Genomic DNA, 25,797 nt, shown 5'->3' on the forward strand with positions numbered 1-25,797 from the left:
GCCTTCATGAATGCCTCTAAGGTTTACGATCTATTATTGATGTGGAAAATTTCACAATGTCCGATTTGTTTAGACCATGAGGAGGTACTAACTATAACCCTTCTTTTAGAACAATTTATTTCTATTATGAATTTGAGAGATCGATGATACAAAATTAAAACATGGAAGGAAGTTCACGCGTAATAATTAATGAGACTAAGTATAGATACCTTTCAAAAATAGTGAGAAATTAGTTGAAGACGTAAACATGTGCATGGAAGCAAAAGGTTACAAAAACAAGAAACTATTGAAAAGGCAGATTATGATTAAATCGTAACATAAAAGTGTAAATGAAAAGTAAATACATAACCGAAGAGCCTAAAAAAAGAATAAAATAAAAATTTGCAAAGATGAAAACAAAACAAAACGCCAAAAAGTCAAAGTTATCGACGGTTAAAATAATAAGTAATTCAATCCAACGGTTTTCCTTGTATTCCAACAACAATTCTTCTACACCGTCCGATTACTCGATGCATTGACTGCGGGACCGTGTCGAGAACGAAATGACCCTTTCGCCCATTCCTTCAAAACCACGGCGATTTCCAGTTTCACCGCTCTAGCTCCCTCTCTCTGTTCCCTCCTCCCACCTTCCAAACCCTAAATCCACACCCTTCCTTGAAAATTTCGCACCCTTTTTCGCCTTGATTTGTTCAGCTATCTCTGGGTAAGATAAGATTGCGTTCTTATTGCTGGATTCTAATGGGTTCATTTCAGTGTTTTACTTAATTCACTCTCTTAGTGTTTTTAATTCTCTTGGATCTTTAGATGATATTGTTGATGGGTTCGTCCCCCTTTTCGTTATTACTCTCTGAATTCTAATCTTAATTTTTTTTTTTTTTAAAATAAAGGGTTGTTTGTTGTTTTGGGTAATGATGACTGCTGGGTAGCTTAATTGTGACTCTATTTCTCTCTTTCTGGAAATGACATGAAATTTATCATAGGAAATGTTCCTGCTTTCTTTGAATTGGATGGCATTTTTATGCTTGTTATCTTTTTGAGCATTTTTGCCTTTGACAGTCTCCAAGATGATCATTTTTAAATGCTCCTTTTGTCTTCTATGTTCTAATGGTCAGTTTTCCTGCTGTTTCGATATTTAGATTCTTCTGAAGGGGTAATGCGTATGTGGGGTTCTTGACACTATTTCTATATAATGGATCCAAATTCTACTGATTCCCCAATATCACCTACTGTTAATTCCTCGGAAACTAAACCACCAGAAGTACACCCTCAGGCTCCTGTTACACCTGGAATGAATAATGTAGCCCGTGATGCACCATCTAAGTTATCTCCTAGTGGCTTAACTTCATGGGCCAAAAACTTGAAAATTTCTCAACCACAGTCATCTTCACAAGATGGAGCGACTGAAAATGCTGGGAAGTCAGCTTTTGCACGTTTCACTAGTGGCTTGGGTTTGAACTTATCTCCAAAATCTCCTGCACCTAGTGATTCCCCAGATGGAAATTCCAAACCTGCCCAACCCAGTTTTGTGGGATCAATTACAAAAGGGTTGGTTGACTCTTCAAAGAGTGCTGTAAAGGCTGTTCAAGTTAAAGCTCGTCATGTTGTCTCCCAAAATAAGCGAAGATACCAGGTTTGTTGCCCATACCATTAGCTTCTTTCGTATTTGACCATTTTATAAGTTTTTATACACAGTTACAGTTTTCTTATGACTGTAAATATTGAGATTTACACTACATACGACTGAACCTAAGTTTTTTTAGAATCAGAGGAAGATAGGTTTTTATGTTTGCAGTTTTCATGGAGTAGTGATGTGATTGCATAAAGTTCATAATTGCTTTTTGGCATTCTAATTATTTTAATGAAATTAGAAAATACTAATTTTGGACCTCAAGCAGCGGTTATATCTGTTGGACTAAAATCGGCTGTCATATGTCTAATAACGTTATCTACTCAGTATGCTATGTGTATGTAATCCGTAAACTTCTAGTGTGTTCGTTATGTCCCATTTTTCTGCCTTTTCTATCAGTGAACATGAGTAATGGGAATACTAGGTGTGTGTTTGTTTTTGTTTAACACAATTATGATATAATGGTTCTGGTTAAAGTGTTCCCTGCATTTGATTTGTGCTTGCTTTTATATTATTATGATTATGATTATTTGGTTCCTTCTTTTACAGGAAGGTGGATTTGATTTGGATATGACTTATATTACTGAAAATATCATTGCCATGGGTTTTCCTGCTGGTGACATGAGCTCAGGGTTTTTTGGATATGTTGAGGTGATTCACTGTTTCTCATGTATGACTTGACTTACTATCTTTTTATGAACGATATTCTTGTATTTATAGTTGTGACTTGTGAGGCAGGGTTTCTACAGGAACCATATGGAAGAAGTCATAAAGTTTTTTGAAACGCATCACAAGGTATGAATGGCAATGTCTATGATATGCCTTTTTACTGTTTTAAACTTTCTGCAAGATCTTTCATGTTTTAACTGTGGACTCTGTTGTGAGATGATCATCTTTCCACGATTGATATGCATCGTAAATTTTCCATTTCATGTTTTCACGTTTTGTATTCTTATTTTCATCTGCAGGGAAAATACAAAGTATATAATCTTTGTTCGGAGAGGCTATATGATGCTTCATTATTTGAAGGAAAGGTTTGTGATGATCTCTTATTATCATTAATAATCTGAGTTTTTTATGGAGATGGGTCTCAAATTCTTTTCACAATGAAACCTGTGAAGCATTACAAGCGGTAAAATAAGGTTTGTTGAACATGAAAACTGCTAATGGAAGTTCCAGCAGGGTTCTCTCGGCCAAAAACTCAGTTCACACTACGATTGAATTTTATAATATATTATGAATAAATCACGTGTTCTTTACTTTAACGTACATTTATGCAATTTGTAGGCTGTTTTCTTTTTGAAAATTTTAATTTTAATTTTCTTTTGGTTTTGTGAAAGGTTCCCAAGCGCACCCTTGTTATTGATATTCTCTTGCATTTTCTTTTAATGAGATTGTTTCCTAGATTGTTTATTTTCTTTTAGATAGGTGAAAATTTGACGTGGGTGGTATTCTGGGATTTTTCAGGTGGCTTGTTTTCCTTTTGATGACCACAACTGTCCCCCAGTTCAACTCATAATATCATTTTGCCAAAGTGCCTATTCATGGCTGAAGGATGATATTGAAAATGTAGTGGTTGTTCATTGCAAGGCAGGAATGGCCAGGACAGGCTTGATGATTTCCAGTCTTCTTCTATTTTTGAAGGTTTGGATTTGCTGTCTAGATCTGCTTAATTAAGGAAGTTGTGAAAAAATGTTCATAATATCCCTTAATTAGGTTGTCAGTTCTCTTGATTTTTTCCGGCTTGCCTCTTTTGCAGTTCTTTCCAACCGCTGAAGAATCCATTGAATACTACAACCAGAGAAGGTGTTTTGATGGCAAAGGTCTGATATTACCAAGTCAGATTGTAAGTGAAAATGACCTTAGAAAATTTTGTATCTAGTCTTAATTTGTCTAAAGCTTCTTATATATTATCGTTTTCTTTCTTTCTAGAGGTATGTCAAATATTTTGAGCGTATTCTAACATACTTCAATGGAGAAAATCCTCCCAGTCGCAGGTACTAGATGCTTCAACTCTAGTATCATTCCTATTTCTGAATTACTCTTTTTTCGTTTATAGTTAGCATGTTCACATTAAATTTTCTACAGGTGTGTGCTTAGAGGTTTTCGTCTCCACAGATGCCCATATTGGATCAGGCCTTCCATTACTGTATCTGACCATAATGGTACGTCTCCGACTCTCCTTTAAACCAAGAAGTTCATTATTCTGATAAATAGTTTATGGTGTCATATTTGTCCTTGACTTTGTTTTCTTTGTTTTTCACTATATTCGTCACTTTGTAGGATTAATTTTGATTTTAAATCTCGTCTTTAAGCATAGATTGAAACTATCATTAGGGTTTAGAATATCTAGAATCTAAATTATGCTGATAGCTCGGTCTAATGCCTTTCCTCATTGGCAGGTGTTCTGTTCTCCACTAAAGTGCATCCAAGAACCAAGAGTCTCTCGGTATGTATTTGATTATTTTCCAAAGTAGGGGGGAGTGAGAATAGCCTCAATTGCATTCATATATTTTTGACACGAAATAAATACTCTTTGATATAATGAAAAAGAATAAGGTTTAAGGGATTTGAACTCCGGAAGGGAGGAAAAAGCAATACAACTTATAAGATTAACCATGAAAATAAATATACATTTAAAGAACAAAGAAAATTTATTACTCTTCGTATGAAAGTCTTTGGAGTCTGGAGAGCCTGTAAATGAATGATGGTAAGGCCTTCATCAAACACTGAAATCCAGTAGCTATTCCAAATCTTCCAAAGAAAACCAATAACTGATCAGAAAATTCCAATAAACAAAAACCTTTTAGAACTACAAGCAACCTGTTGCAACAAAATGAGAAAGGTTCCCAATACCAAATAACTTAATTCCATCGAACTCCAAACTTTAAGCCAAATCTTTTCTTCATCTTTTCAGGAATAGCTATTTCATAAAAAGAAGCTATAGAAAAACCATCACCGGGAAAGTAGTATTGCGAGGCAATTGAATAACCTCATAGGAAACTAAGTGAAACGTTGCAAAGCCAAACCACTACACATTCTTTCTCAAGCCAAAGAATTTCACCAAAACTCGACCTCTGGTTCTATCAAGGGAGAAAATTGGGCAGTATGGATGAAAGAATAGGAGTCTTCTTGTTTCAACCTTGAAATAGTAAGTTAAGAGCTGCAGAAAAAAAACTTTCTGAGAACATCAGCCTCGATACCGAGATCCACTGGCTGAATTACTGATTCCACACCACTCAAACTTATCTTAGAGTCAACATCAGATACGTTATCACATGGTGTGGGGTTCTTTTTCCAGTGAACAAATCTTGTTAAACCTATATCTGGATCCAAAGGAGTGAATAAGATATGGTTGTTTTGTGTTAAGTCTTGTTAAAGGAGCGATGGTTGGCATCTCCCTTGACAGGGTGGTCAAATCAATAGAATATGATTTTTTTAGGTTAAGATAGGTGGTGGAAAGGCTATATTCTGATAAGAGGGTACTACAATCATTGATGGATTGAAGAAAATGCTCCATGTTTTACGAATAGGCTGGACTCCTCTTAACACTTAGGGGCTTTGACGAAGACACAAACTTTTAACATTGGCTCGTGTTTCATTTTGTTCACAAGATGCTGTCTCCATGAGAGCACATCGAGACTTGGAGTTCGTACTTTATGGTTTGTAAAATAACAATGTCAATCTATTTACCTCCTTTGGTTTTTCTTTCCATGTATGTTATACTAGTGTAATACGGCTCATCCTTGTACTTCTGTCACTGTAACTTAGGAATACCATTTAAGAAAATGTTAAAGAATAAGGCCTTTCTAATTAGTGATCATTGTAAAAAAATGATACTTCTTTTTGCTATTTCTCATGATATACATACTGATACTGTTTTCTCATGCTCATGCTTGCCCTCTCCAAAATAAAAAAACTTTAAGAACTTTTTGCCTTTCATATTATGGCTTGCAACTGTAATATAGTCCTTTGCAAGCCTCACTAACGTAGTTAATATCTGTAGCCAGAAGATTTTTGGTTTACTGCACCAAAGAAGGGGATAATGGTCTTCGCCTTGCCTGGGGAGCCTGGTCTAGCTGAGTTGTGTGGGGACTTCAAGGTTCATTTCCACGACCGCCAGGGAGATTTCTATTGGTAATGATCCGAATCCTCACTCCCCAGCATCAGCTTCTTAGGTTTCTTAAAATAAGGGATTCTATTGTTGAATTTACCTGGTCTGTTTTGTTTTCAGTTGGCTAAACACAACCATGACTGAAAATCGGAAAATGCTGTACACAAACGATCTTGATGGGTTCGACAAGGTGAGTACTGAAGTTGCCGAAGTAGAGCTTATTATATTTATTAGGAGTCGTCCTATGTTTAACATTTTAAATTTTGCTTTTTGCAGAGGAAACTACCTTCCCCTGGGTTTCAGGTGGAGGTTGTTCTAGTAGATACGTCGCCCAACACGGACAACACTACCAAAAAGTCGGATGAAAGCTCAGGCTCCAAGCCTCCTACAGCTGATGGGAGTGAAGTTTCTGAAAACCAAAACAGAAAATCAGGAACTAATGATAAAGATGATGTATTTTCTGATAGTGAATCAGAAGGTGGTTCTTCTAAGAGCAAGAAGGAGGCAACTTCAGGTACAGGGGTTGAAGGATCAGCTGTCAATACAACAACTAAATCTCAAACGAGTATGACTTCATCAGACGATGTTGCGAGTTTATCACATGCAACAAAGCAAGTTTCCCTGGGAGATGGTGGAGCTAAACAGACTGCTACTGCCAGCGAACGAAAAGGCGACGGAGTTGGAAGATCTGATTCTCTTCCAGAAGTTCCAAATTCAGAAAGTGAATTCAAGGCAATGGCTGCTGATGCTTCTGTTTTCACATTTGGCGACGACGAAGACTATGAGAGTGAGTAAATGAGAAGACACAATGTTTGTTCGCCCCAAACCACGACCAGCCGTTTGTACATAAAAACCGTGCTTCAGGTGAACCTTAAGATTCATTCATTTGGATTGTAAATTCAAGTCTGTCTCATTATCTGGTTTATTGTTGAATTGAGATAGCATGTCAAAAAAAAGTTATTTTTAAGTTTCTTTTGAAGACGATACTGTTTTATAGAGTTCAATAAAGTTCAGAATGAAGACTGTTTTGACATTGTTTCTTTGTCATTTAGGCTTGTAATATGCTGAATCAGCTCGTGAATCTTGTAGATTGATTGCCTTTGGCCATGTGGACAAATGAAATGGATTTATTGTTTTAGCCCTTTTTTCTTTGTTATAATATTAAAAATCCTGCTTCTTGAATTGCCAAATTTAAGAAATAAAAACAAATTATCATTACTTTGATTTTTTAAGTTTTGATTTAGGTTTTTAAAACATTGATACACCAAAACAAAGAAACTTAAAAGATAGAGAAAATATTTGTAGGCTTAATTTTCAAAGAAAAAAAAATTAAATTAAGGACTTGTTTGCAACTATTTGATTTTTTATTTTTTCTTTTGGAAAATTAAACATACAAATATCAACCATTCCACTTTTAACATCATATTTTTTAGTTGCAATTAAAATGTAATAAAATTCTATGAACATAATGTCTTCTTACTTTTAACTTATTTTGTTAACTATAATGATGTTTACACGTAATTTAACTAGGATGAGCGTCATTTGCTACTCAATCAAATTACTGATTTTGATTACAAATTTGAAACCGATGCCTATATCTCACTACCAAATAGGTTAACTTTTTATATTACATCTGATTTGTTACACTATGGGATATACGTGGCCTATATTTCTTGATTTGTTTTATCTTTTACCAATATTTTAAAATATCAAGTCAAATTTGCAAATATATAAAGTAATGGTTAAACAATTTGTTTTTCGAATTTGAAATAGAAATGATCTAACAAACCTAATATTAAGAAAAAAAAAACAAATAAAATAGTTAAGAAATAGGGTTAAAAGTCTCATTTTGGTTTTGTGATGAATTGACTGATTAGAATATTAAAATCCATGAGCCAAATACAAAAGCTAATAAAATTCATATTTTATTATAATCACTTGTGATAAAGTATAGAGAAAGAGTCAATCACTGGTTTTGGTTTTAGTTGACCCTTAACCCTTAATTCACTATATTATTAAATTTATTTAAAATATTAGTAATATAAAGTCATTTTCTTTATATCAAATTGTTCAATCATTTTCTTTATATCAAATTGTCCAAAATTCCACATTTGTTTTATAGTCTAAATACAATTACCTATCTTATTTGAACTATCATATTTACAAGTGGAAACATCAACATTCGTATAAAAGATTATCCAATTTTTTTAGTATTATATATAGTTTTTGTGTAAATATTTTATCTACTTTATTATTTTTTACGGTTCTCTTATTTGATATATATTATTTTTTATTTTTATTTTAAATAATAGTGCACAAATTTGATGGTATGAAATTAATTTGTGCACATATTTATTATAATCCCTTTTGATAAAGTATAGAGAAAGAAAGAGTCAATCCCCTCTTTTGGTTTTGGTTGACCCTTAAGCCTTAAGCCTTATTCACTAAGTTATTATAACAAAGTCATTTTCTTTATATCAAATCATTCAATTTCACGTTTGTTTTTTAGTCTATGTACACGTGACATGGAACTATCGTATTTATAAACGATGTATACATTTTTTTATCTAATCAATACAATATTTTATGCAAAAAAAATAAAAAAAGGTATATTGATTTAATTAATGTTACTAACTACCATGAATATCATTATATTTTATTTCAAATTAATGTGCTAAAATTCTTAATTACATTTTATTCTAGATATGTTACTAACTACTATGAATATCATTACAATTTTGACAAGAAATTTAGACATAGGACATGTGGAACGGTGAGCTAAAATAATGATGTAAGAGTGTTAAAGTTTCAATTTTTTTCCAAGTCACAAGCCATAGTTGGGTTATTATTTTCATCCAACATTTTAATCAGTTTATTTTAAAGGTTTTGAATAATAGTAATATTGCAAAGGTAGTATTTTTAAAGAAAAGGTTAAATTTTGATTTGGAAGTTTGGAGTTGCAAATGGAAATGGAGAACTCGAATAACAATAAACTAAAATTTGTAAGAGAAAAAAAAAATGTTCTTTTCTAATCCTAAATAAGAAAGAGAGACCGATGCAAAGTTGAAAAATTCCTGAAATGGAAGACGCGGCAATATAATTGCGAGAGAAGTTTCTGACGGGGCTCCATTTCTTCTTCCTTTACCCCCAACCATTTCTCAGGTTCCTTCTACATCTCTTCTCTCTGTTTCCTTCCACGAACAACACACCACGCCGCCTTCTCTACTTTATATACAAAGTAAAATTCTCTCCTTTTATCTTTAATCCTCAATTCGATTTGGTTGTTTTTTTTTTGTTTTTTTATTTTGTGGGTTACAAGACCCTTTTGAATATTCTATTCTGGTTCTTCAATTTGATTCAGTTTTTTGTTTTGTGGGCTGTGTTCGACATCTCCTGTGAATATTCTGTTCTGGGTCTCTTCAGAAAAGGGTAAAAGTTTTTGAAGGGCCAAGTCGACTTTAGAATTATACCCATCTCGCATTTTGATTCTTCCATGTCGACATATAGCATTCAGGGTCAACCTCTTGAAGTCACCGGTATGTTCTTTAGTTCTGCTTTTTGAAACTGGCTTTGATTTTTAATTATTTTTTGTGATCAATAAGGAAAAAGTAGTTGATTTCTTATCTGGGTTTTGTTTCTTTTGTTGTTTTGGGTTAGTTATTGGATGCACAAAGTTGAAAGATACAGAATGGATTTCAAGGCAGGATCCTTACGTGTGTCTTGAATATGGTAGTACAAAGTTTCGTACCACCACTTGCACAGGTTTGATTTTTGATGTTCCTTGTTCTGTTTTTTTGGTCTTGGTGTAATTTGTTTAGATCTGAGAGGATGATGTTAAACTGAATGTAAAATTATTTGGCATTGTATAGATGGTGGTAGAAATCCAACATTCCAAGAGAAATTTGTTTTTTCTCTTATTGAAGGGCTAAGAGAGATTATTGTCACAGTTTGGAATAGCAATACAGTTACTTATGATGACTTTATTGGCAATGGAAAGTAAGATATATGTTTCTATTTTCCTTTTGGCTTTTGATGTGTGGTTGGTCAATCTTGCCATCTTGTTTAGCTAACCTATTGTTAAAGATTTTCCATCTGGGGTATTGAGTTCTTGAATTTTCTGTTTTATAGAATCCAATTGGCTAAAGTTCTAGCAGAAGGGTATGATGATAGCTCATGGTCACTTCAAACTAAAACTGGCAGGTATTGTATGATACGACTAAGAATTTGTTTGATAAAAAACTTCCCTTTTATAACCATGTTAGAAGCTTTGACATGCATGCAACTTGTGGCTCAAAGTTTTGCTTTTGGATCGAATGTTATGTTTATAAAATAGTTTTGAAGGGCTTATTTCTAAAACAGTTGAACTTCTATCTTCTGTCAAAGAACATAAGGTGTAAGTTAATTTGAACATTAGTTACATTACGAATCACTAGACCATAGTTTGGGAGAAAATTTTTGGAATACAAGCAGAAAATTGTTTTGAAAATAATCCATCTATGGTCCCTTGAATTCTTGCTCAAAGTATTTTCTTGCAATTAAGTCTATCATTGGTCATAATCACAATGAATATGGGTGTTGTAGTTTTTCTCCACCTTATTTATAGATGTAGTTTCTCAATAAGAAAAGGCGTATGTTCTGATAGCAATGCTTTGCAAACATTTTGTGGGCATTGCGTTTCTTGGATCTTCTATGCTTTAAGGTTAGGATAATCTTATCGTAGAACTATCGAGTTTGGCACAGCCATCTGATAGGCCTTGGCCTCAATTCATTTATCAACAAAGTGAGAATTCGAGCAGTCCCCAACCCCTCCAAAATCTCATATAGAGAACTGTTACAGTAATTGAGCGAAAAGATGATCTCTCCCCCAATACCCCAACTAGCAATATTCCCTCACACGTGTCCCCCCACCCCACCATTCACAAACCCACGTCTACATACACCCTTGATTCGAGCCTATCACCGTCCCCCTTTCCATTACCCAGCCTGTCTTATGGTGAAATCGCTCCCATGGACCCATATAGATTCATGTCTTCATTTGACAAGAAACCCCTAGAAGGTTTGATTTCTTTTTTTGTTAGGTTTTGAATGATAACAAATCTTCTGCTTGAGATTCACTTTGTTATCTGTGATTTGTCTGGATCATCTGGGAATTTCAATGTTCTGTTTTCGTTATCATTGTGATATGATATTTTGACAAGCATCATCAAATAACATCATTTCCCATTAGTCCAAAATCTCAAATTTTTAATTGTCACTTTCATCTTGTTGTGTAGACATGCTGGGGAAGTACGACTGATACTACATTTCGCAAATGCCAATGTAAGTGGAGTTCGTATCATAGCTTTAGTTACTGGTCAAAAACAGTTCACTACTGTTTCTATTTGTATAGCATTCATAAGCAAAGGGATGACCTATCTGTTTTGATTACAGAGACCTACATCAAGTTTTGCGCCCTCAGCACCACCATTTCATGCACCTACTCCACCCCAAGTCCCTGCGTACGCTACGATGCCACCGCCACCGGCACACCCCACAGCGTACCCTCCTCCTAATGCTACACCCTATGCATCATTCCAATCTCCCTATCCTTCTTACCCACCCAGCTCCGGAACATATCAAACATCCATGTATTCCTCCCCATACCCCCCTGGGTATCCTCCCACATCGTACCCCCCACCTCCCTCGGCTTATCCTCCCAATCCTTACCCACCACCTCCACAAGCCTCACCTTTCTATCCTCCAGGTAAATACATGTCTAATTCGAAGTATCATCATTATATGAAATCACAATGGAACCAAAACTTAGCTTGTTTATGTGTATTGTTGCTCAGGTCCTTACCCTGGAGTTTATCCCCCACCTCAGTATTGAAGTCGCAAGGTTGGCTCTGAATGATCATTTCATAAGTTGTATAGAGCTCCACGTTCTTTTAGTCTGGCTGTAGACTTCTATGCTAATGGGTTTTTTTTTTCTTCATAGTCCTTTTTTGTTTGGTGTAATTTGTAAAGACAGGGATTTGACAGTAATATATTGAGGTTGCTGTTCTTTTGATTTGTTTTCACTATTCAAATTCAGCTTAGTGTAGAAAAAAGGACAACAATTATAAACTCATTCATTTAAAAGTAAATAAAGTTACAGAGATGGGAATATAGTCAAAAGAGAAATTGGGAGGAAATATAATTGAGAAGTCTGAAGAGAAGAGAGGTAGATGTAAAAGCCTATCCATGGTGTACTTGGATTCTACAGAAAGCTAGGCTGAGCTTTGAAACTTCTACACAAATTTCTCTTCTTTTCATTGTTTTAGTACTTGTAAATCATCTAATATGGGGAAAAGAGAAGAATGGTAATCAACATCGTTTATCTTTCACTATTGAAGATAAGTTACAAGTTTAGTTTTGTTATCTCGTTCGTTTGTTCTCATTTTGACACAAGTTAATTACTATATAATCATTCTCATATGTTGACTAGCTACCATCAACTTGACTCGAAAGGACTAACAGAAACAAGTTCAAATTTTATACAAAATAAAATAAAATAATTTCACCCAATGTTCAAAAGGAAAGGACTTTTTCTTGGAGCTATTCGAACAAATTACTATTTATGTTTTCTTTTTTCTCTTTTGAATCACTTTAATTATATGCATTTTTTTCAGCCATAGGCATGTGATATGATAAAAGGAGAGGGAAAAGACTTTACTTAATTTAATTAATTTCCTTGAGCTCATTTAGATGAACAAAAAACATGTAATTAAATTAAAAGGAATCATAGTTAACTGAAGAATTTTATTTAATTCATCTCTGTTCTTGGCAGCTTGACCATATCACAACAATCAATCTCAGATGAAAAATACAAACATCAACAGAATCTCTCAGTCTATAATTAATTACAACATTCCAACAAAGAATTGACAAAATCTTATGAATTGAAATTAATCCAATCCTTACAAAACAATCTCTCTTCATATTCCCTTTCTATTAGCTTCACTCCAATAACTTTTAATTAATTAAATAACTCCTCATATGCTCACTATTTATTTTTTTTCCCTCTTCTAACATAGTGATTGCTTGAGAATCATTACCTAATCATTAAAATATTTCTCAATCAAATAGGGAAAAGAAAATCAGAAAAGATCAATATATAAATGGTTTAAATAATTGATCCTCTCTAAAAATAGAATGTGCTAATTTGGACTCATATCTATTTAACATTAATTTTGAAAAAAATAATATATTTAAAAGTATCATAGGTTGCACAAATTTTTAAACAATTTTTATGTGCTAAATTATTATTTTCTTCAATGTTCTTTAATTAATGATAGCATTGGAAGACAACTTGGTTAGGTGATTTTGGATTAGTAGCATTTGACATTAGAAAAATTATAGGAATTTTTTTTTCTTTTGCAGTTAATATGACACCTTTTTTCCCCAACTTTAATTTCACATGCATAACTTAATTAATTAAAGATGTTTTACAGCTGTTTTCATTTGGGGTTTTCCCTATATGCAATTCTTTAAGAATAAACATGGAGTCTATGTATATATATTATATGCACACACACATAATTAAACTCAATTTGGATGATGTCAAAAGTTTTCTTTTTCATAGTAATGTTTGTAGGTTTAGAAAATGAACTGACCTTGTATTTTATTTATAAGATAAAGTAGCTTCCGGGTATTCGTGATCATCTTATCCCTAATCAAGTTTCGAGATGGAAATTTAACGTTATCTAATATATTGTATCGAAAATTCATAAAGTTCAATGAAGTATATATTTGAAAGAAAAAGAGAAATAGAATTAATGATACTTAAGGGTGTTGTTTAATTTGGAGATTTATAATATGTAATCCAAAGCATACGATTGGATTGAGCGTTTTAAAAGGTACAACCCGATGATTCTGTCATACAATTTAGTACCACTCAAATGCTAAACTTATTTGTTCTCGTATTTTTCGGTCCAACCTTCTTTTTTATTGTTTTCGTGTTTTATGATCTCATTTCGGTTTCCTACCTTCGAACGTGAAAGCTAATATAAAGAGAGATGTTTGAAAAGAGAAAAGTGAGAGAAATAATTTGAATGATTAAAAGAAAAAGGGCTGAAATGTAAAATAAAATTGGAAGAGAGAGAGAGAGAGAGAGAGAGAAAGAGAGTCATTGAATGTCAAAGGAAAGCTGAGAGCACAGAGGACTTAAGCAAATCTCTACGTACACAGAAAAAAAGATCTCTTCATATCTATTACCTTTTTTCATTTTTCCTTTTTAACTCTCCAATCATATGTAATAATATTTTTTTTTTCAATTCTTAAAAAAATAAAAATAAAGATTGAATTAAAAACAATTCATGCAATTATTATCATTATTATTATTATTATTGTTTTGACAATCATTGAAATAAATAGAAAGAGATGAATTTAGAGTTTATAGGTTTGGTTATTTATGAACTGATCTACTGAAAACGTAGATTTGTTTTTTTTAGGAACTAAGAAGGATAGCTTAGGGTTTGTTGGAATCCAAATCTTTTCACCAAACTCATTATTAATTAACAAAGATTATTATTTTAAAATCATATAAAAGTGAAAGTTTTAATTTTTATCTTTAACATCTAGTTTGTAGCTCTTTCTTATTTTGAGGAAATTAAAGAGAGTTTTCTAATGTTATATATTATATTAATTTGTCACAAATAAATTAGAAAGTTGGTTCTAAAAATTAATATGGGATTATCTAAACTTGAAATTAAAAAAAGTTTATTAGTTATGTAACTCTTTTGCTCGGAAATTGTTGCATGTTCAATACGAAGTTTTGTTCGATAAAAAATTGTATCTTTTCAACTATAAGTTTGGTTTCAAAATTGTCTCTTCGTGCATTCTTTAGTTAAGAGTAAAAGTGATATAAATTAAACAACGAGATTTTCATGTTTAGTTTTTGGTAAAATGGGTTGAAAAGAAACAATGATATTTCAATGATTGACCTAATGTGACAATACTCAAAGTCAAATCACTGTAATAAAACTTGGCTTGTATACGTACGCACTTGTATGTTTGCACGTTGTAGGAATCCTACAACAATTTATATTATTTCACCGGCTAAATATATTAAAAATTTAGTTAAAATTCTCTCTAAATCCACAAATTTGATAGGTAAGTAAAGCGAAATGCATTACATATAGAAGAAAAAGAAATAGAACAATCAACAGTTACAGTGTCGAACAAAAAGGAGAGACGATATTCTTCAAGCCAAACATGGTCTATTTGAGAAGAGAGCGCTTTTGATGTCAGACAATATACAACACGATTTCTTAGGGAAGAAAACATAAAACACAGAGCACACGACAGGGAACTCATAAACTTGTCATTTTATCGAAAATACTAGATAACCCAATTCAAAAAGAAAAGAAGACACACGAAAGGCAACACAACCCCAACTCAATCAAAATATTTATTTATTTTAATAAATTTTCAAACAAAAACATATGTAAAAATAGTAACATTGTTTGGTGAAAAATGCAACAAATATTATATCTGAATCTGAGTGTGCTAAAGTTTGATGAAATTGAAAAATTGAAAAAGTTTGATATAATCAACTTACTTAACATTTAACAACCTTTGCTGACTTTAATTAATCTCATGTACGTTTGAAACCAAACACACACACACATATATATATATTAAAAAAGATATTGATTTTACTTCTGATAAACTTTCTAATAACAGATTTATTTACGAAGAATTATCAAATTAGTAGTTCTGAAAGAGGAAGTTTATTTTTATTTATCTCCAACTAATATAAAACTGTGATGCTTTTAATGCAATGTGTTGGGGAGAAAGAAAGAAAGAAAGAAAGAAAAAGTGAAAAATGAAGTTGATGATCGAGAAGGCTTTTTATATTTGGAATAAAATTTGAGTTTTGAATTGGATTTTGATTCTTTTAATTTTTAATTTGATTAAACTTTAAAAAAAGTTTAATTTAGATTTTACTTTGAGAGAGTGTATTTTAGTTAATAAAACCTTTGTAAAGCTAACATTTAAACATACTTTGGTTAGAATTTTAAACATACTTTCGAAAAAAAAAAGAAAAGAAAAAGGGGGGGAAGTGCCACGTCGGATAATGAGTTTGGTAGTGTGGAAAAGTCAGCCCTGTTTTTGGGGTTTTCTATTACACTCTCTTTCTATTCTTTTCTAAACACAATCACATGTGTGGGGCCCTAAGACAACAAAAAAGAAACATCCAAAATCATTCTTCTTCTTTTTTTTTTTCTTTTTCTTTTTCTCTTAAATATTAATCCTTAAATTTAAGTTGCTTCATAAATAAAATTTGGAAAAAACTTAATCTAATTATAACTTTTCTACTCCATTTATTATTATTACCTTTCAATATTAATGTAGTGATTTTTTCTTATTAACTCCCTCGTTAATTTTGACAAAAAAGATAAATAATTAAAGTTATAAAACTAAAGAAAAAAGTCCCTTATTATTGTATTTCAGAAGAAGTCGAAACCACAGTGAAAAGGTTAGAGGAGAGATTTGGAGGTACGAGAGATCGGGATCAAGGAAGAGGGCATTCCGTGTTTGAATTGATCAAACTAAGTGCATATGGCAGATATGAGGTTTGGCACATCAACAGTCAATTTCTTATTCTCCAAACAGGTGTCTCAGTTAGTCATATAGGAGTTGCAGTAGAAGTTCATTCATTTGTTTACTCGGAAGCATGTCTTACTTAAAAGAATGTACAATTGACTATGGATGAAATTTTAAGTTTCGATTGTAATGTTTATAATATTAAACATTTGATATTTTTCTTTTGGAACTTTTTCTCATGCATTCGAATTTAGGATGGTACAACTACCACTCTCAAAATTTATTTTCTTTTTAGGCACATTTGAATATCATAATATAGTTTTTTTCTTTATGCTAATTGAAATTTGATAAAGTTAAAAAAACTACCAAATGAATTAAGAAAAATGCATGTTAATTAGAGATATATGATTGTACACCATAAAATTAAAGGTGTCAAATTTAAGTATTCAAAATCAATGATTTTAACATATAATTAGTTTAGATTAGCAATAATGGTGGTGTTGGAATTAATTCCTCAAGAACATTTACTTCATTATTCATATACTTCAATAATGCTTTGTTTACTGTTAAAATCTTTTAAATTAAAGTCAAGTAAATATTCATTTATAAGTTAAATGAAAATGAAAAATATGAAAATGATGGATTGTATTGAAAATTGAGAATGACATTAGTCCTTTACCAATATAGTATCATTCAAAATATTAGTCCACTTTATGGCAGTAGGCTAAATACACCATATAATATTAAAGTTATATACATTTTTTTTTCTATTTTAATTATTAAAAAGTAAGAGTTTCAAGTGCTACATTAAATTAAATAGTTTGAAATAGATGTGTGAACTCTGAAAATGAGTATAAAATGATGGTGTGAGTGAGATATAAATATTGGTTGAATTGTGACATTGATAAATATAAATATAAAGTTGGTTTGACTTATTTACTTTCTTAGTTTTGATCTTCTTGTTGAAATTATAATGTGAACCGATTAGCCATAAGATGGAAAGATATCTATGAGTAAAGATAAGCTCCATACACGATAAAATTATGTTAAAACATTTGATTTTTCGAGAAAAGATAATGTCTTAAACCAATTGACCTACACGTCATTAATATAATGTAGTAATGAGAGTCCCTTCATCTTTAATTTGTTTTCTATTTTACATGATATATTGATATCATGTTTATATAAACTAATTACGGATACCATTGAAAGTGATGACGGTTGAAGTAGTGATTTTTGAAAAATAGATTTTGATACAGTTAATTGTATTTTAAAATTATTACGTATTTTTGGTTTTTGAAAAAAGAAGTTATTTTGCAAAAAGTTAAAGTTTTTGTTTGACGGTCGTTAAAAGTGTCCTTTGAAGGAGTTTAAGAAATAAGTTGGTTAGACATTAATCAACAATTGAAATTAACTTTTAGAAAAATCATTTTTAAATGTTTTAATTGTTAAATCCCTCGTTAATTTGTATAAATACCTAAAAGTTACAAAATATTCTCATTTTGATCACCATGGTTGTTGTCGGTTACTACTGCTATATACTCTGATAACCACTTCCAATGTTCAACTACAGTGACTAACTTTGATGAGATCAATTCTAATCACCACTGGCAACCAATTTAATACTATAATAGGTAACAAACCAAACCACTCATATATAAACAGACGTTAATAATGCTTTTATTCTAAATAGTATTTATTAAAAATGTTTTAAGTAAACATATCTTTTTAAAACATTTTTTTTCTTTAACCGATCCAAACAAAACATTCAAATTTCATTACATTATTTTGCTTTTTCTATCCATATTTTGAATAGAAGAGGCACAACTCCATTTAAATTAAAGTTATTTAAAAAAGAAGTCACATTTTAAAAAGAAGAAATGAAAGAAAAGAAAAAATTATTTTCATTTTGAAACAAAAAACAAAAATGGAGTCATCAATAAATCTTCCCTAAAGAACAATTTCTTTCTATTGTATGTATATATATATATATATATTTAAATTGTGGCTTTTGGAAAAGGTAGATTTAAATTCAAATAATAATAACATGAATTGACTCATAATAATGTTTGTTACAATTGCTTTGTCAAAACCATATTGTATATCTCTCATTTTCTTCAATGGTTGAAAGTTTATATAATATTCCACATCACCTTATAATTAAAAATCCAACTAATATTTTTCATGTCGGTTAGAAGACAGAAAAGGTGGGGTCACATTATTAGACTTTTTAACTAAATTTCAAAAATCAATTCATATTTTTATTTCCCCTAAAAAAAAATAGCTATATCAATATCATCAACAAAAAAAAAAAAAAAAAAAAAAGCCAATTTGTAACAAATCTAAAAAAGTAATGTTAGTCCACACATACGCGCATTTAGTTGTGTCGGTATATTTCAATTATATGACATAGATAAGCTACTTCTTTCACTGTCAATTGGTTTTGAGATGGAACCCTAATACTAATGAAAAGGAGACCATGTTAAAAACGATCGACTTAGGAGTAAATATAAATAGATGACTATATTTGATTATTTGAGAGTGGGATTATTCAAGAGTGTGGTTATGGATAAAGAGATGAGGTGGAAATTAGTATTTAACTAAAAAGATATATTTGTAATATTATCGATCCATAATGTCTTTATTAATTTCAATGATAAATTTGAAAGATAAGAACAAAAAAGAGAGTGATTATATATTCAAACATGAAAGTATGTATTTAAAAGCTATATCACAAAGATGTATTGAATATCATGTATCTAATAAACTAAATTAACTTTTGCTTTTTGAAAAAGAAGGAATTTATATCACAAATAAAAGGTTGAATATTCACATCTATATACCCATTGTGAAAAGAAGTTCTTCAAAGAATATACTTTAATACACAAAACAAAATCCCATGCAGAAAAAGTAGTCTTCCACTATGAACAAAAAAAAAAATAGCCTCTTTGATTTTGGGTACCCATAACAACAAATCGTTTCTTCTTCTATGTATCTTGAACTTGGTGCTTTCTGCCAATTGTCAACACAAACACACACACCCAAACCACAAACCCCATTATTATCATTTCTTCCCTCTCTTCCAATTCAAAACAAACAATAACTTTACTTTTACCCCATGCTATCATCTAACGTGACTAAGCTTCTCGAGAACCTATATCCTCCACATGATCTCCCTACAATAATAATATATGCAACATATAGAGAGTAGTACATGGCTAGACTAAGTATATGTTAATTATTACGTTAAGATTACGGTTCACTTAAGACCGTGGTGTGCGATAAAATATATTCTTGAGATGAACATCGTTGTGTTGTGACTAATAATTTTACATTGGTGGATGCATGAGAGATAAATTGTAGAAATATTTTGAATTTATATACAATTTAATTAGTAGGGAGCGTAAATATTTTTTTATCTCAAATTTATGTCCATTTAAAACAATTTTAATATAATAAATAAGAGTTTCTTTAGTTAATGATTTCAATTTTTTTTTTATGTTTCTGAATTATGCAAAATATTTGTTTGGAAAACTAAGTTGAATTATATTTGGAACTTTATGATCTATTATCATGAATTTTATGTTTAATGTATCTAAGTTTTAATTGAATTTTAAATAAAATATGTAATGGTTTAAAATAAATATGAGAGCGTTTAATTAGAAATAATAAAAAGATATTTTTAAATATAATAAAATAAATTTATAATATATTATAAAATTCTGGATTAAGCATATCGATGTCTATCATTAATATAATCTAAAATTTTTGTTATATTTTATAAATGTTTTTGTCAAATTTACTATTTTTGACAAATTTTTAATAATAAATTTAATTATTTTTGTAAATTTAAAATATTAACATAATATTATAGAAGAATAAAAAATATATATGTTAAAGAATTAATGACTAATAATATTTATAGTCAACCTAATAGAACAATTGTAAGGATCATAAATACAATATCAAACATATTTAAAACAATTATTTAAGTTTGATTCCACAATCTATTGTATAAAAAAGACAACCTTGAAACTCACTCTGCTCAAACACTCATCTCTATCAATCTCTCTCTCTCTCTTTCTCTCCTCCATCTCCAACACTCAAAAAAGCAACACAACAATAACCCAAACAGAAAAAGAGAAACAAAAGGGGAAAAATGGGGGTTCTCTTCTTCTTCTTCTTCTTCCTATAATGACTCTACACAACTCAATCCTCTTCTTCCAAGAAGAAGAAGGAGAAGAAGAAGAATATGGCTTTACACTCGAACAAACACACGACTCAACGCCTCCATAACTCTCTCTTCTTCTTCGATTTACTCCATTGCACTGAACACCAACATCATCATACTGAGCTTCCCATTTTTCTTAACAATGGCGCTACCAACAACTTCCCCCTTTCCCATTTCCTCATTTCCGAAGACGAAGAGCTCGCTTATTTGTTATCCAAAGAAAAAGATCAGAATCTCCAAACCCATGCTGTTTTGGAAACCTTGATTCAAACTGATAATGCTCTGTCTCTCGCTAGAACAGAGGCCATCGACTGGTTGCTTAAAGTTAATGCCTTTTATGGCTTCTCATCTCTTACAGCTCTTTTAGCTATTAATTACCTTGATAGAATCCTCTCTGGACCCCATTTTCAAAGAGATAAGCCATGGATGCTTCAGCTTCTTGCTGTAACTTGCATCTCTCTAGCTGCTAAAATCGAAGAAATTCGTGTCCCTCTTCTTCTAGATCTCCAGGTAAACAACAAAGAACATAGATTTTTTATTTTTGAAGAGAACCCATTTTAATAAATCGATTTTTAAAGAGACCCATTTGATGGTTTTTGTAGGTGGAAGATTCAAAGTACATTTTTGAACCGAAAACGATACAGAGAATGGAGCTTTTGGTTCTTACTGCTCTGCAGTGGAAGATGCATCCAGTGACCCCTGTTTCGTTTCTTGGTATCATAACAAAAGGGTTTGAAATGAAGAATCAATACATTCAAAGAGAGTTTCTTAGACGTTGCGAGCGTGTTCTTCTCTCTATCGTCTCAGGTAAATTGAAAAAAAAGAAAAAAAGAAAAAAAGAAAAAACCGCCATTCTTGTTTTATGTAAGAGGTGATAATAAAGTTTCTGTTTTTGTTTAAGTTTTGTGGGTTTTGCTTTGAACAGATTCGAGATCAGTGGGGATTCTTCCTTCCGTAATGGCAGTTTCGGTAATGGTTAGTGTTGTTGAAGAGATGGGAAACTGTCCTCCCTTAGAGGAGTTTCAAGATCACCTTCTTAATGCCCTCAAAATAAACAAGGTTTCTATTCTTTCAACCCTCTCTTTTTTATTTTGTGTGTGTTTTATGAGAAAGACCCAAAATCTCTTTCTTTTATCTCATCTTGGAGAGGAAGAAAATAAGGAAACGTTTTGTATTTTTGTATTTTTTTTTCCATTTAAAACGTATAAAATCTTTGTCTTATGTTAGATAATTATCTTAATTGTTCAATAAGAATGCTACACGTGTTTTTTCTTAAAATAAAATAAAAAAAAAGTTCAATGTGAAAGGTAAACTTATGTATATTTTTTATAGCATATTTTAGTATTTTTAATTTAGTTTTTATTTTATGAATATTTGGATTTGGTTTATTTTGGTTCTATAACTTTTAAAATACATCTTTTGGTAGATGAGTTTTAAAAAAGTGAATATTTTGGATTCAAGAATTTCAAAATGTATTTTTGTTATCCAACTTTTATAAAGTAGTAGTTTTGGCTTTTGCTATTACTTTGTCATGTGACATTTTATTTTTTATTGATAATTAACTCTTTGAATGAGTTATACTCAATTGGATAATTCCTCTAAATACACATAAAATTCAAATCAAAATATTAAAAGAATCAGCATATGATGTTGAAACTTGACATTGGTATGTAACATCAACATTACTTCGGTTAAATAAACAAAACAAAACAAGTAAAGTGGAGATAATTGGATGGAAAACAGGGGAGAGTGAAGGAGTGTTGTAAAGTGATAATGGAGGCAAAAGCAAAAGGTTCAATGAAGAGGAAGCATGTGGAAGAGAAAGCAGAAACAGAAGAATCATCAGAAGCAGAAACAGATCAGGAAGAAGAAGAAGCAGAAGCAGAAGTAGGGAGTCCAAATGGAGTAATGGAGGCAAATTTCAGCTGTGAAAGCTCCAACGATTCGTGGGATATGGGGACGATTGTGTCAGCATCAACATTATATTCACATTTTTCTTCTTCTTCTTCTTCTAATTCTTCCAAAAGAATCAGACCCACTCGATGATAAAAGCCAAAATTTGTTGAGATTCAATATCCATGTGGGTGGCCTCCCCTTGTTTTTGAAATCGCAACACACAAAACAAGAGACAAAAAGAGAAGAAAAAGATAATGAGATATGAAACGACGACGACAAATGACGACGACGACGACGAGAGAGGCCGTCCTTCTCTTTCTGTTATGTAGTTGATTAATTATGTTGTATATGATGAAATTCATGAATATTTGCTTCTATTATATATTCCCTTCCTAATGTTGTTATTTTTTAGCTGTTTTTAATCTCTGCATATCTCAATCAACTAAGAGACTAAAGGCTTTTCTAAATCCTTTCATGTCCCAGAATATTAAATGGATTGCGACGGAAGATAAATTTAATATTATAGATAGATAGATAAAAGATTAATGATGTTGGTGAATGGTGAGTGTCATTAATTAGAATGGAAAGGGAAGGTTAGATTGGGGCCATGAGATTTGGGAGTGTGTTTGTTTTTTTCGTCATCATGTGAGAGGAGGGACCCCATGTCGGCCATACCCTTTTCTCTCAACCATTAATACATTAATATTATTCATGTTGACTATTACATATCATATCATATCATATCATATATATATATTGGTGGTTTTAGGAATGTGTGTTGGAGACCAATTTTGGATACTTCCTCTCCCGCCAAAGCAATCAAAATTTTCTAGTTAATTTCGAGGTCAAAAGTAAGAACAAAACTAATACTCCATATTATTCAACTAATTCCTTCCTATATATATAATTGTTTATATATATTTACATTTCCTAGATATGCTGATTGATTGGTTCAAACTATCTCTCTTTCCACCACCAACTAACTCTTATTATTAGGTGATTTTGAAATATGTTTTTATACTCGTTGAACTATGTTTGTTTTAGTCAACAATTCTTATTGTAAAAGTTTCTTGAGAGTGAGTTGATGTTTTCGTTATAAATACTTTATCGTATTAATGAAGTATTAAAAACTTTTTGCATTATGCCAAAATTTTGTATTACAATTGAGAATATGAGAAATTAGAATCATAAGCAACCGTATAATTATTAATACAATTGTTCGTCGGTTGACAAATAAAAGAGAAGTTTGTAGTTGAAAATATTTGTATCAAATAAAATATCAAGGTCTCAAAATTTTTAAAATATGAATACATATTTTTTTTATAAAAATTTTAAAATGTTTAAATTGATAAATAAATATTTATGTTATTTAAATAAGTAAGAAGGATTATTATTTATATTATATTCTCATTAATTAGTGAGATTTGATGGTTAATTCTTATGTATATTTTACTTTTTACAATATAATAAAAAATATCAATTCAAATTATTAGAAAATATAAAATCAAATTAGTCACTGACTATATAAGAGGATGAATGAGTTATGGTATAATTAATTACTTACTTTTTGATTGAAATCTAATGGACATTTGTGCCTAAAAAGGGATAATTAAATCGTACACCGTTATGCATGACAGCCCTAATCTCTCGTTGTTGAACAACTTATGGACGACGAAGAGAATTTAACGAAAAGATGTTATATTTAGTGAGAAAATGTGTAGGGGCCAATATATGTATATGATGGTATAGTTTTGACTCATATATATGTATGTAGGGGGTTTGTCTCTGTAGAACTGAGATATATAGGTAGAAAGACAGATTAAATTGGGTGGCAGAATGGGGAGTGGTTGAGGTTGTAGAGGGAGAGAAACAGAAACACCATTTTCTCACTTTATGATAACCTAATCTCTCTCTCTGACCTTTTTCTGAAGCAACCTCTCTAACTCTTCATCTCTTTCCTTTTCCTTTTCCTTTTTTTAAATTCCAAAAACACTTTTTTTTTTTTTTTTGGCTTTTGTTTCTTCAGTTTTGGTGAACTTCTTCTGTCTTTCTTTCTTCCTTTACCCATTCTTACTAGAAACTCCCCTCTCTTTTTTGTACACTTTCCCCATACCCCCTCATAAAGTCATTATTTATATTTCCCTCCCTTCATATATATATATATATATATATATATATATATATATATATATATATATATATATATCATCTTCTTTTTTCTTGTCATGTTCTTGTCTTCTAACTACATTCATCTTTTGAGGAGGGGGTGTGTATTTTGTTATGTCAAATCTTAACTTTGTGTTCTAAAATCTGTTTTTATCAAATATAAAACATTATTCATTATGATCCCACGTGATTTACTATTATTATTATTGTTTTGTTTGCATCTAATTGATTATTACTAATGGATAGAACAATGTCTAAGGTTAATTACAACCTATAATATAGAGTGAAAGGGACTTATATGAATAAATAATAAATGGGTTTTAACATAAAGAAACTAAAATAGTTGATTTTCTTTAAGATCCAAACATTAAAATGGTTTATCTGAAAATCACTTTTAATAATTAGAGTGAAATATGAACAAGATATGCACATCTAGAGATAGCACTCAAATATGGTTCCTTATATATATATATACACACACACACACACATATTAATATACAAAAGTAAAACAATATGATATATATTTGACTTTTTTTCTTTTCCATTTGTCACACATTATTATGATATGTATATTATTTAATAAAACCACATATATATATACTCTATGAATAACAATAATCCTTAATACATAACAAAAAAAGGGATAGTGGGGAATTATTGCAATATTTGTAATATTAGGCAATAGGTAATGGGATATAGAGAAAAATGCACTCAACAAAAAATTATTGATCAAAAACTCACTTTTGCTTTTGGATCTCTCACTTTTTATTATTTTCTCAATGCCCTAGACATTGCCCCCTTTGCCTTTTCTAATTCACGTGCTTCAATGCCTTACACTAAATAATTCATAATAATATCGAATTTCAAATGAAGGTCAATTTTTATTTTATTTCAAAAATAAATAAATAAATAAAAGAAGAGGTCAATTTTTATTTTGGTTAATTTTTTTTTAATTGGGACTCATCTTTTTATTTTTCCCCCCAAAAAGGTATACTTTGTTTATTTATTTATTCAATGTCGTTTGAAAACATGAGTTCCTTTAGTGGTAAGAGTGTCTTTTCTTTTGTAATTTGGATCAAACTTTAAATTTGGTATGAATATTTTATCTTTTACTACATTTTCAAATTCAAAGAGATATATAGTTCACATCTACACACCAACTAATTTTTACCAATAGAATAAACAAGTGGTT

The 25,797-nt window shown here is 30.9% G+C and overlaps 3 protein-coding genes and 1 pseudogene across 5 annotated transcripts; all 4 read left to right on the top strand.

Annotated features, from left to right (window-relative positions):
* Positions 1 to 537: 537 nt before the first annotated feature.
* Positions 538 to 6,879, top strand: LOC103495258 (phosphatidylinositol 3,4,5-trisphosphate 3-phosphatase and protein-tyrosine-phosphatase PTEN2A). The gene is made up of 13 exons (XM_008456753.3): positions 538 to 703; positions 1,137 to 1,630; positions 2,177 to 2,278; positions 2,366 to 2,422; positions 2,596 to 2,661; positions 3,095 to 3,271; positions 3,387 to 3,473; positions 3,560 to 3,624; positions 3,716 to 3,792; positions 4,030 to 4,076; positions 5,634 to 5,764; positions 5,862 to 5,931; positions 6,018 to 6,879. Exons 2-13 carry the CDS (start codon positions 1,190 to 1,192, stop codon positions 6,534 to 6,536), a joined length of 1,839 nt encoding a protein of 612 aa, XP_008454975.1. The 5' UTR covers positions 538 to 703; positions 1,137 to 1,189; the 3' UTR covers positions 6,537 to 6,879.
* LOC127144348 (U6atac minor spliceosomal RNA) lies at positions 4,997 to 5,066 on the top strand (annotated as a pseudogene).
* A 1,742-nt stretch (positions 6,880 to 8,621) lies between the features above and the next one.
* Positions 8,622 to 11,788, top strand: LOC103495260 (leucine-rich repeat extensin-like protein 3). Of its 3 annotated transcripts, none has more exons than XM_008456755.3 (8): positions 8,622 to 8,979; positions 9,165 to 9,277; positions 9,399 to 9,503; positions 9,611 to 9,737; positions 9,870 to 9,941; positions 11,015 to 11,060; positions 11,172 to 11,484; positions 11,573 to 11,788. In XM_008456755.3, the coding sequence occupies exons 2-8, from the start codon at positions 9,235 to 9,237 to the stop codon at positions 11,608 to 11,610; spliced, it is 744 nt and encodes a 247-aa protein (XP_008454977.1). In that variant the 5' UTR covers positions 8,622 to 8,979; positions 9,165 to 9,234; the 3' UTR covers positions 11,611 to 11,788. The 3 variants fall into 3 exon arrangements, with proteins under 3 accessions (XP_008454977.1, XP_016901753.1, XP_008454978.1); XM_008456756.3 differs by having other exon boundaries at positions 8,703 to 8,903; XM_017046264.2 differs by having other exon boundaries at positions 8,622 to 9,277.
* Positions 11,789 to 20,332: 8,544 nt separating this feature from the next.
* On the top strand, positions 20,333 to 22,841 carry LOC103495262 (cyclin-D3-3). Its single transcript, XM_008456757.3, has 4 exons — positions 20,333 to 21,051; positions 21,144 to 21,348; positions 21,467 to 21,600; positions 22,285 to 22,841. The coding sequence occupies exons 1-4, from the start codon at positions 20,563 to 20,565 to the stop codon at positions 22,585 to 22,587; spliced, it is 1,131 nt and encodes a 376-aa protein (XP_008454979.2). The 5' UTR covers positions 20,333 to 20,562; the 3' UTR covers positions 22,588 to 22,841.
* The last annotated feature ends 2,956 nt before the right edge of the window (positions 22,842 to 25,797 follow it).

Source organism: Cucumis melo, chromosome 1 (genome assembly GCF_025177605.1).
Source record: "Cucumis melo cultivar AY chromosome 1, USDA_Cmelo_AY_1.0, whole genome shotgun sequence".
In the NCBI taxonomy this organism is placed as follows: Eukaryota; Viridiplantae; Streptophyta; class Magnoliopsida; order Cucurbitales; family Cucurbitaceae; genus Cucumis; species Cucumis melo.